The sequence below is a fragment of the Rhinolophus sinicus genome, chromosome 2 (genome assembly GCF_057876585.1).
Source record: "Rhinolophus sinicus isolate RSI-liver-muscle chromosome 2, RSI-T2T, whole genome shotgun sequence".
Lineage (NCBI taxonomy): Eukaryota > Metazoa > Chordata > Mammalia > Chiroptera > Rhinolophidae > Rhinolophus > Rhinolophus sinicus.
The window spans coordinates 124,662,383-124,674,720 of NC_142502.1; the positions used below are offsets into that span (position 1 = coordinate 124,662,383).

The 12,338-nt window shown below is 47.3% G+C and overlaps 1 protein-coding gene across 21 annotated transcripts in view; it reads right to left on the reverse strand.

Moving 5' to 3' along the window:
* Positions 1–523: 523 nt before the first annotated feature.
* INPP4A (inositol polyphosphate-4-phosphatase type I A) overlaps positions 524–12,338 on the reverse strand; it is a 108,885-nt gene continuing 97,070 nt past the window's right edge. For 14 of the 21 annotated variants that reach the window (XM_074332338.2, XM_074332328.2, XM_088796032.1 and 11 more), the window contains 2 exons: positions 11,873–12,027; positions 524–7,436 (listed from right to left, as the gene is read on the reverse strand). In XM_074332338.2, the coding sequence (XP_074188439.2) occupies positions 7,256–7,436; positions 11,873–12,027 (336 nt within the window). In that variant the 3' untranslated portion in view covers positions 524–7,255. The remainder of the gene's footprint in view (positions 7,437–11,872; positions 12,028–12,338) is intronic. The other 7 variants (XM_074332344.2, XM_074332342.2, XM_074332337.2 and 4 more) reach the window with 1 other exon arrangement.

A 12,338-nucleotide genomic window follows, 5' to 3' on the forward strand; every position in this document is an offset into this window, starting at 1 on the left:
CTTTCATTGTGCATTTCTACTGCCAGCAGTTTATCCAGGAGAAATCATGGGCACGAATGCAAGGTGCAGTCCTGGTTATAACAAACCATTAATGGAATTACATTGTGCAAGTCATACAGCAGGTGACGAGAGCCACAGAGCAGACGTGATGCATATTTATGGACACGGGACAGTCACAACAGCTGACATGAACACGTGAGGCCAAGGCACTTCCCAACTCCCTGTGAAGAATGTACCGTGTGTCCATACTTTGCACACGAGGAAAGAGGACAAGCAGCTCACTCAGAGTCACCAGCCAGGGAGCGGCAGAACAGGATGGGGACCTGGGTCTGTCTGCATCAGCCTTCCGTGCTCTTAATCCCACACCCCGCTGCCCTTCTGCTTCAAATTAAGTGAAAAAATCGAAACAAGTCTCGTTTAACAGCCAAGCACTCAGCGCAGGGCCAATTAATGATCCAACAGTCAGATGGAGGCCACAGAACTAGCCCCCCTAACGCAACAGAATGAATCAGGCAAGACCAAGTTTAACGTTCTTGTCAGTTATTTATTATTCGTCATTCTAAAGACGAGCACATTTACAGCATACATAGCTTTCAGTGAGCTAAGAATATATAAAACAGTAACTGCATGTTTATATATATATTAATACTGCCCAAAACAAATAAATAAAAGTACCTTAGTGCACTAAGTTTGGCAGATACAATTGCGTAGGACAAAACTATTATACAGTATTTATACATTTTCAAGGAAACCAGGGGCCACTGTGCTGCCTTGACAACCCACAGCACACCCCGGGTTTTCAGTGTCTCATTGGGGGCCTTATAAGGAACCCTGGACGGAATCCCTATTTTACGGTAACCTATAAAACCACCTTCTTTGTACAACGAAAACTCAAAGCTCCCATGTGACCCGAGGAGCTGCTGGCCACCACCATGCCTCAGTCAGCAAGCGTGGGGAGTAGGTGATGCCCTGTGAGACCTGTCCCACGGGAGCCCAGCTGCAAGGCTCACAACACTGAAACCTGAATACATTCTACATAACTAGCCAAGTCTTCGAGTTGTGTGATGATCCAAATATGAAGCCAAAATCGGGAACATAATCCACAGAAAGGTGCTACATGCAAAACTGCTAACAGTTGACTCAACATTTGTTATTATATTCCCTTTGGATAAATGCAGGCATTTACTGTTCCTCAGACCAAAAAAAAAATTCTGAAAACAATACAGGTGACATTTAATTTAAAAAGACAAGGGAATATATTTAAAGGTAGTGACGTTAAAAAGGGAAAAGATGGCGATATGAGGGATACTAAAAAAAGTACAAATAAAAATGAAATGGTGGAGAGGTGAAAGGCTGACTCAGCCATATTGGAAACTGTCTTTGAACAGGGATGGGCGAAACAGGAGCCCCTGACACCAGCGACTGCCACTTCTGCAGTTGGGTTTGGTGGACAGGTTTCTCTGCCGCCACCCTCCAGTGACCCCCGCTGCGACAGATGGGACAGTGAGCTACAACCATCCCTCACAGATGCGTCATCCACACCAGCTCACACTTCACCATCGGGCATCAGGAGACAGCAGGCTCTGTCTGTGCAGTGACTTCTGAGTAGGAAGGGGTCTGGAACGTCACCCAGTTCCACCCTGCTGCCCACCCGCGCTGTGTCCCTGCCGTGGGGTGGCCTGTGCCTCAGCTCCCCAGGCCCACATCTGTTACATGTTTCCAAGTGGCATTTCTAGAGGACCCCAAAGAATACCCAGAATTTCAGATACAGGCATTTCCTGAGGGTCACCAATCATTAGATCAGCATCACGAGTATGTGCCACACGTATTTCTTTTACAGCCTTTTAAATAACATGTAAACATCATCACCATGATCAACAGAATTGATAAGACACATAAACTAAGAAAAAAACTGCTATGTGCAGATAAGACTCATCATCTATAATAGATGATGAGACATAATTTTCTATGAAATCCCTAAGTTAATCCCTTTCAAAATCTCATTTTAGGAGCTAATTTCAACTTTCTCAATAGTCACTTTACAGAACAGAATGAGAAGAGGATAGTAACAATTATTGCAAACTTAAAAGACACTTTCATCAGACATTCAAACATGATCGTATTGTCTTTTACAAGACAATAAACTGGGAAACCCACAAAAGGACATCTGTTCTGAAAAGCTTTAGGCTTCCACCAGCTACACACACAAACCCCCAGTGTGGTGACAGGCACTGGCCATACCTCATGCAGGTCCTGGGTACTGTAACTCAACATCCAGAGAAGAAGGGGAGCCGCACCGTGGGGCCTGGTGGGACTGGATGTGGGGCTTAGGAGAACAGGAGGCAGCTGGCTTCACGTTCTCAAGCAGACACCCTGTTCTATAACTCGTACGTGACAGACATGGCCCCCACTGGGCAAGGGGCTTTGCAGGTGTGATCTTCTCATAGTCTTATCTCAGGCTGATGCCTCAACCTTTACTTCAGCTTCTGGTGTCCCCTGTACTGTTACAGACAGGACATTTGTTAGAACCACCTGCCCTCACTGCACGAGCCAGCTAGCTTCTTTCCCCAAATCTTGGTAGCATTGAACATTTACGGGTCTGCCCAGGATGCAGTTGTTTACTATTTACTGTTTTACATTCAGAGTTTTAAAAAGTAGATAGTAATTCAATGCTCAATTGAGTTACTCAGTAGAAAAATAAGTTAGGTGAGCAGCGCCTAAGTGGGCATTTAAAAAAGTCTTGTAGCATTTCAGAAAAACCTAGTTTGATTGGGACACGTGACTACAGATGGGACGTTTAAATGGACTGTCATTACTATTCACACTATGGAGCCAAACGTCACCTCCTGCTGATTCCAAGGTGGGGGTGGGGGCGGGGGGAGGTGCGAGGGCATGCTTCATAGGCTCTTTAGTGGAAGATTCTTTTAAAACACAAAAATAAAATCCAATCCTTCAGATCTTCTTGAAGAATTCCTATATGACACTAGAGGGTACCCACATTGTTTTGTGACAGCTAATTAGAGGACACCGTGTGTTCACGTTTCGACCTTGCCGTAAGTCCCTTCGGGAGGCCTGTAATGCCTGGGGAAAGCCTTCAGCTGCAGGGAATTAAACGCATATTTGCGACTTCCAACATTCTTCATTGTATTTTCTCTTCGACAACCCTCACTGGGGAAAAAACAAGCACAAGAAGTGACAGCAGTAAAAAAGGAAAAAAGAAAAGACTTAAACTAAGATGAAATGAACTGATTATTCTCATAGCATTAAAAAAAAAAAAAAAGCCTGATTAATTTAAATGGGTGCCGGACCATTTACAACAATACACACGCAGGATGGTGGGTTTCGGAACAAGGCCGTTAAGAAGCACAGAGACGGACACGTGCTCAACGGGACAGCGAGCCCTGCATTTCCAAAAGCAGCACCGTAGCTAAGTGGAAGCAAACTTTTTTTTTAAGTTAATGGTTTCATGTATTTCACGTGTAGTTATCTGAGGGTCTGGCATAACTAGTGGTTCAGAGCTTCTGTTACACGGCGAATTAAATGGGAAAATAAATAGTGGACTCTTACCCAAGCCTTAAAAGAGCTGTGTTTTTCTGTGTTAGCAACAGCTGTCAATCACCTCAAATTCAAAATGCTGATTTTCCTTGCAAAATTCAACATGGGGCAAAGCCATCTGGCTGAGAAGGCAGCTCTAACATGCTGTCTCCTGGGCAGGTACAAAGCAGTCCAGGGGCCCAGGTGATGGCTGCACCATGGGTCTGCACGGGTCTCAGGGCTGGAGCGTCGTGAAGGAGTGACCCCGACCAAAGTGTCCTGGTGGCTGCCAGATGCTTTTTCCAGGCGGGCTGCCCTTATTGTGGTCGCCTCTCAGAAGAGTGCCACTGAGCCCAACAGTGCCCTTCCCTAGACAGCCTGCTGTCTCCAGCTGCATTTGATGGGGGGGTTGTCATGGCAACCCAGTGGGCAAATCAAACATGGAGCAGGAGGATGAGGGGTGAGGCAGGCTTCCCGTTCCCCAATGAAGCATCAGGGGAGTTCTTTGGGAAGGGTTCCGATGTAGACCACAAATTAACAGGCAAAAGCGATTCTGAATATAAATGACTTCCTATAGCATAGTCTAACTTTATATTTTTATAATATTCTGAGATTTGCAATTACATCAACTAGTTATCAAATTCAGTACAAAATCCCCCTCCTGAGATGTAAAATTTTCCGTTACCAAGAAACAGTGATTAAAAAAAACATTTCCAGTCATATGAACACCATTATGTCATGCATTTTAAAAAATGTATCAGTGGCAAGTGCTCGAGTCTTTTAAAGTGAAAATGACAGTCTCATTTTCAAGAACATGTAAAATATTTTTGGTAAGACAGCAATTTTATTCAAAAGGTAAGCTCAGGTAGCTCAGAAACGTATCCACCTGCTTGTTATTAAGTAATTTAGTGACTCAAATATGCTTCCCTGTCACCACAGCCTCAGGCCCTCAGCAAGACGCGGGTCATCTGAGCTGAACGCTAGGCCTCACGTGCAAGGAGCCCCTAGTGTTTGCTCACATCCAGTAATCAAATAAAAATATATTTCCACTTAAAGCAGAAGCTCTAGTTCTATGCACAGTTCATCTCATTTAATCTTCGCAAACTCTCACATTATCGGACTCTGTCAGATATGGCTTCTCTATTTACACAGAAGTGTGTGTACTTCTCAGAAACCACCGATCACGAGCAAATGCCAAACTGCTTTGAGGAGCAAAGAATAATGTGTGAACATAAACATTATCTTTTATTTACGTGTTGAAGAAGCTAATTACTGCTTTAACTGGCTGAATACATTATACCATAAATTATTTCTTTTTGAGGACATCCATTTTTTAAATGAAAAATCAGAATGAAAACCCGAATGACAACTCATTTTAGGGACGCCTCTGGTTTTCCCTTTCATGTGGGGATCGCCCACTTTAGAACCCATCTGGACATCGGTGCTTAGTGACCCTGAGAGTACAGAGTGGCTGCCTGCGACCAGTGCTCACACCACCTGAGAAGCCGCTTGAAAACCATCACCAAATCTCAGCAATTCCCCTTTCCCGAGTCATCTTCCCCTCTTTGTTTCATCCTGCCTATTTCTCACTAAAGCAGAAAAGATTCTAGATACACATTTAGCCTGATTTAACGGGTAAAAGGCCTTAGTGACATTAAAGCTTAGCACAGAGGGTATGCATACTGAGTCTCTTTTCTCAGATAGTCTACAAAAAAAAAACAACAACAACCCACAGCCTAGGCTGATGGAGTCTTTCCTCGTGCTGACCCTGTAAAGTTACAATGCATTGCCTTTTGACCCAGCCCCTAAAGAGAAAACCAAAGCACCTACCCTCCCTCCCTTCCATCCATTTCCCGTTAACTGAGCAGCCAAACCTACACAAGGCAGGAAGGCCTGGCGGGCAGCATGACAGCTGGGGGGCAGCCTCTGGTGTCCATCAGGCCCCCTGGAGGGTTGATGTTTGTGCCTTAGTTTGAAGGAGGGCAAGTGGTAAACACACTTCTCAAAGAATCTGGACAGGGCCTCATCTAGCACCCAGCGTCATGTTCTACAACTCTCCACTGCCTGTCACTGGCACTCGGAGACTCCCTACTGAAGGATGTCAGCTGCTGTGTCACACAACAGCCACCTCACTTATTCTAGAAAAGACAGTGACCACATTGCACTTGTGAGAAGACTGGACTCAGCCACAGGTGTGACACCTGCCCCAGGGCCCCTGCCGTGCTTTGAGCACATGAGAAGGACAGTCTTCCACTTTAGAATGTACAGTCTGAGCCTGGCATTTGTCACTCACTGCTAACTCCTTCTGTGATTCCTAGAACCCAGACCCAGATCTCATACCGAACAGACAAATCCCAGAGTAAGTTCTGGAAGTCGTGGAGAGGGAAGAGAGGCCAGAGTCTGTGGTGGGCTGGGTTTTTGTGCACACGTGGGTGTAAAGTTCCTGGAAAAGGCAGCTTCTCTGAATTCACCCAAATTTTTCTAGACTGGCTAAAAAAAAAAATCCACTTTCATAAAATACAGTGTATGGGCAACCAGCTGGAGGTCAAAAACAGATCACAACAAATTTGAACTGGAAGACAGAGAAGCACTGAGTATTTCTGATATGGGGTCTGAGGAATTTCCCCCTAGTTTATTGTTACCTTTACAGGTGTACAACTACCCTTCTGTCAAATGTGAATGTCAAGGTTATAAACTGTCCCATTTTATGGACAGTGCCTTGTTAAAATTAAGTGATAATAGCAAAAACCAAAGCAACTCTCTCTCACAGCTCCCCTTGGCACAACTGCCCAAAAGGTAGGCCTCATTTTTTTTTTTTTTTTGGTGACTTTTCTTTGACTTTTTTTTTTTTTTTTTCATTATCAACAGACATTTGATTTATAAGAGAGAAAAGATGTCTGGACTTTAATCTGAATTTAAAGATGCAGTTTCTAAAATGAAAAATGCTATTTCAAGAAAAATAAATGTATATAACTTTAACAGCCTTTTGTTACTAAATGCATTAATCCCTGTAATCAGTTTAATGATCCTTAAGGATGTAAAAGAGTAAATCGAAAGTCACATGCAATGCGTTATTTTTATGTGCCTGATTTGGTATAATGTGCTACTGTATTCACAGCTTTGTGTCATCTCAACTTGGAAATGATAAACATAGGCAAGGAAATGTTATGATGCTGCAAACTGTTTGCTACCATAAGTTAAGGAACTACGCTTTGAAATGAAAGCAGAAAGTACATGTCCTATTAAATAGGCTTATGTAGATGACCCACTTATAAAGCGCCTATCATTTTCATTGCTCTTCAAAAGGAAAGGAAGGGTATGCAGAACATTTAAAGAATAGTATCAAGTATACACATTGTTTTCAGACAGAATTCCTTTCTCTGGGAAACGGGGCACATGAGAGAGACAGGTAATAAACAGCTTTACATCAGAAGGGAGGAGATTCAGTACAGGCCAGCTAAACAATGCAGTCACAGGGCACTGTAGGAACATGTTACAAGCACTAAAAACTGTAGGATGTAAACGAACAAGTCTTCTTGGTGAAATAACTGGGCAGGTATTTACAGTTCAGAACAACAAAACGTCAAACTGTAAGGCATGAAATATTTCTTGGCAGACCTCGCTTTGACACATTCCTTCTGTCCAGTTAGGTGCGCGGTGGCTGGACATATTCTGGCACTTTTGTTTTTCTTGTGACTTATTTAATTTTTCATAATGACATTCACTTGCAACGCAATTTGGTCACCAGGTATGCTATGCTCAGAAAGAGCCACACAATCAGTAAATTGGGGCTCAGAGCTAATAAAGGGATGGAACAGAGGAGGCTGGGGTCTAGCCTTAAGTCTCGGATGGGTACCAGGCCGCTCAAGTTCTTCTGGGTGACTACCTCCCGTGTTCCAATGCTGTGAAAAGGAAAACGTTTGGAAGGAAAAGAGAAAGGGAATAAAGAAAAGAGACACGTGCAATGGATTTTATCAAAAATATGGAAAAAAGAGGAGAACCAAGAGACAAAATTAAAAAAATAAAATGGAATGAAGCCACAACAGAAAGAAAAGATGAGATGCAGAAAAGGACGTAAAAGGAATATCAAAACAAAACCAGCACAGTTACAAGAAAAAAGGAGAGAAAGAGAAGTGAAAATAAGGAAAAAATACTGTAGTCTACTGAAAACACACACATGTAGGCTGACTAATGGTTTTCCATGTTCACGCTCTCGGCCGCCACACGCACCGCCATGCCGCCCGCCATGCTCTCACATGCCGCAGAGACGAGGCCCTCAAATAGCAAGCTGAACATGAAGAACCATGGGGAGAGGGGGAGTTTGACCTTCTCACATGTGTCTGAGCAGCGTGCCGCTGCTGTCTTGCCAAAGCTGCCTCTTGATTAATCGTTCAGACAATAACCATTTACCTCAAGTGTCAACTGGAGGCAGAGCCCTCACCGGACTCGCCTTGGCTCTCAGGCTAAGCAGTGGCAGGGCGTGAGCTACTGGTGGCTCCATTTTTCATGTTACTGTCCCCAAGAATGGTATGCAACCAAACTCACATTGAAATTTTGGCTTCCCCCACTTCTGGTCCAGAAGAAACGACCTGAGGTGAGAACGGCAGCTGGAACCATAGGACTCTGGAACCTCACCCTCTATGCATAGCCACCAAAGTGGCAACAGTGACACAGAATCAGAAGTGACGGGACACAGTGGGTAGCCCATGAGGACCTATTAGGAGAGAGGCAGGCCAGAGGTCCTCCCGGGCTTTCCCAGAGGAAGCTGGAAGCCCTGGACTGGCCCTGCTGGGATATGCCATTCTGATATGCCACTTTCCATGCTGTGAGCACTGACGGTCTCATTCCCAGCCAGGACAGTCTAGGGGGGTCACTGTAGCTACTTAGGAAGGCACACTCTGTGTTTCAGCCCTCGGATTGGGGACAGAGGGGACCACCAACAGTGAACTGGAATCAGCTCAGATGGCTCACAAGGACCAAGTGGACATATCTTTTCCCCACTCCCATGGTGTCCCATGGTGTCACACTGGTAGCTTGAAATAGGCCCCAGTGAGAGTATTTATGCCACAGAAATTGGCAAGCACTACAGATCAGGGCTTGTTGTTTGCTTAATTGAAGAGAGTTGGTTGTTCACCACTCGCTAGCACAGCACTGCCACCGCTCACCCTGGGCCTCCAGGACAGCCTGGGTACCAGCTTTGCCCCTGGCCCCCGTACCCCAGCCTGCATGCTCGACTCTCCCATCTGGTTAGATGCAAGCGAGAAAGCAAGAGAACCAAAATGCACTCCTCCACTCAAGGGCACGGCCACCATTCACTGCTGCCTCCTTAGGGCTCTCGGCTGAACCACATGTCCTGGCCACCCAGCAGCCAGAGATACTGGTTAGTGACCCAGCCCCCTCGGGCCTGCAGTATATGAACACACACATCTTCTCCACATGGGTCAGTCAGAAAACATGGAAGTCGGGTGGAACAGCGTCGCCTTACAGCAAATGCAGGCGGCGAGAGCCACAAGGTCAGGTGGGCAAGGCAGCAGTGAGCCACGCCCTGGGTGGGAGCTACGAGGATTCTGGGGGATGGGCAGAGGCAGAATGGGATGGGGCTGTGCTTCTGTTTTTAGTAACTTCTTAAACGATTAGTAAGGTGGCACATGTTCACTGGAGAGATTTCAGAAAAGTCAGAAAAACATAAATAAGAAACTAAAAAGACAAGCATCATGGGAGGCAGGTGGGGTTTCAGAGAGGCAGGGGAGGCCCAGGGGATGGTGCCTGTTCCCAGGGGAGGAAGGTCCTTCCCTGCTCAGGGCTTGGGGGTCTTCACCAGGAATGGAGGGAAACATACTCAGAAGCGCTCAGAACAGTGACAGGAACAGTAACACCCAGAGGGCGGAGAGCAGGCACTCGGGAGGAGACCCGGGCGTGGGGACCCGGGTGGGAGGGTGACAGCTATGGGAGTAGACTGTCACTTTGGATTAAAGGCCTTGCATAGGTGCACCCTTTTTAACCTAGGGAATCAATGGGGCAGTGTGGCTGGGACAACACACAGGATGTTCAGTGCGCCCCTGAAGGACTCCACACCCACACACAGCTCAAACAGCCCGTGAGCACCAATGGGATAAATTATGCTGTTTTCCCAATGGGAAGGTCTATGTTTATTAACCTGAAAAAGTGCTCACAAGACAGTTAAGTGACAAAAGGCTGAAACAACAGGCAAAATTGCATGTGTAATTACATTTGTGCACGTGTGAGTTTTGTTTTCTATGTTCTTCAGGGACTGGTTAACCAGTGTGTGGCTTAACCACACTCACACCCGTGAGGGGTGTGTGTGTGTGTGTGTGTGTGTGTGTGTGTGTGTGTGTGTGTGTGTGTGTGTGTGTGTGTGTACAACCTACATTTTCTAATTTTCCTACAAGGAATATCAATTACTTGCGTGATAAAAAGTAAAAGCTGCTTTGTGTGCTGTAAACTATAATGCTAATCTGTACGCGTGTGGGCACTGCCCCCACAGCCCCACGGTGGGCTCCAGGCCAGCAGATGGGGCCGTCCCTGTCTCTCTAAGGAGCCACTTTCTCCCTGGTCTCCTGCGACCTGTGTGCTCACATGCAGTCAGAATGAATTATCGTTTTCGTCCCATTTGTTCCAGAAGCCAAGAGTGGACAATTGTCAACAATTGTTTCTATGGTCAATTGTCCACCTAGCTCAGGGCCTGGTCTACTGTAGGGTGTGTGTGCTACGTGCCGCTGAGTTGGCTGCGACTCCTGGCGACCCTGTGAATGAGTGACATCCAGTGTCCTGTCCCCAACAGCCCTGCTCAGCTCCTGGAGACTCCGCCTTTGGCTTCTCTTATGGAGCCCAACCATCTCGTATATGTTCTTCCTCTTTTTCTGCGGCCTCATATTTTCCCCAGCATTCTTGTCTTTGCCAGAGAACTCTGTGTTCTCATCATGTGACTGAAGTAGGACAGCTTCAGGTTTGTCATGTTTGCCTCCAGTGATGTCACAGGCTTAATTTGCTCTCCTGAACGGACCTGATCCTAACATCTGTTCCAACAACCACAGGTATCCCCTCTCCACGTTTTTTGTTTCTTTGCTGGCTGAGGTCTGCATGTCACCAGAGCGGTCCCTCTCACCACTTCACAGGTAACAGGGCACAGATGTGGCTGGAAACCCAGGCCCTGCCACCCCCCATGGCACCAGGGGCACTGAGCCTTAAGGGGACAGACTCCTTGAGGACAGGCTGTTAGTCAAGGGTGCTCCAGACAGGGGTCTCTGAGCCTCCACTGCTTCCCTGAGGCTGAGGGCAGGGAGGAGGTAAACTTGTCGAAAGTGCATAAATAGGTGGCCCTGAGGTGACAGAAAGGTTTAGATGAACTTGGAAAGACAAAACGGACAAAACGATTCCATTTTTACAGAATGCTGGAATCAAGAGGCAGGAGCTCAGGTGTGGTTTTTGTGCATTATTGTGAGAAGGTCAAACGGCAGAAACATACAGAAAGGATAAGAGAATTGAACGCTTTAAAGAATTTGGTGAGAGGACACATGACACAGAACATTCAGGAGGAGTGACTGCTGGAAACGAGACTGTGACAGCATTGGTGACTACAGTGAAGGAGACGGAAAACCAGGTTTCTTATCCTTTCTTTTGGTATGTGGGGTAAGGCGCTCCCCGGCAGTGCTTGAAACAAGGCATCGGTCAACAGTAGGCAGTTTTAGTCCCAGGTTTCATTCTGCAAACACGCCTGCTGCCTCAGAATCAGAACATGGTTAGGGTGAGGTCACCACAACCCACGGACAGGCAGGCAGGAGGCTGCTGTCACCACAGAACACTCATCTGACACTTTGCTCATGAAAGCAAATGGTGTCGGCTGCTGGGGAAAAGCGGAGCAGACCCGTGCAACCTGCAGACGCACTTGTCACTCAAGTTTGAAAGGAGACATACGTATGATGTAAAGAGCAGATGCCTGCTGAGACAGCGCTGGCCCTAACTCACACCCACAGCAAGGCCGGTGGCTGGGGGGCAGGCCATGTGTCAAGCGGCTTGCACAGGAGCCATCCCATGTCACTTCCTGACACCTGAGCTTGCCCCGTCTACCTGTTTCAGTGCAGTCCTGCTCTAAAGACTGCAAGCTCCTTACTGCCCCCTGGACTTGAACGAGGACGCTGTCTCAATTAGACAGCGCCGACAGTTTGACTTTGAAGACACTGGTGCATTTTTCCAAAGTCAAACCAGGGCATGACGCTGGGGTCAGGGGGCTTGTGCCGGAGAGGGGGGGGCGGGAGGCAGCAGCGGGACCGGCCGGGCTGCAGTGGGCAGGCGGGCGGGCAGCGGGCAGCGGGCTCACCTGCGCATGCACTCCAGGGCCTGGGTGAAGACTTGCGGGGCCATGCCGTGCTCGTGCTGCAGGATCAGGCACTGCTCCAGCGTCACCGACATGGCCGTGCGGTCCTTGGCGCTCTTGCAGCTGGTGAACCGGACCCCATTGAGACGGCGGCAGATCTGCCAACAGGAAAACAGGCTGCACTTACAGGGGGACCACGCAGTGTGGAGACACCCTCCAAACGCATGGGACAGAGGACAGAGGGCCCGGCCACTCCCCGCCCAACGTCCTGCCAGAGCTGGTGCTGGCAACAGTCACTGCCCATGAGTGGCCTTGCTCCCTAGCCACCCCTCCTGTTCCTTCTCCCACAAGACATTCGTTCTCGGCCCAGGCCCCCTTCCCTTCTGAGGTGTCACCGTCTGTTCACTGATCTTACACGCTACCCTCTTCCAAACTATGCCCACACCATCTTGTCACGTGCAGCCCTTTG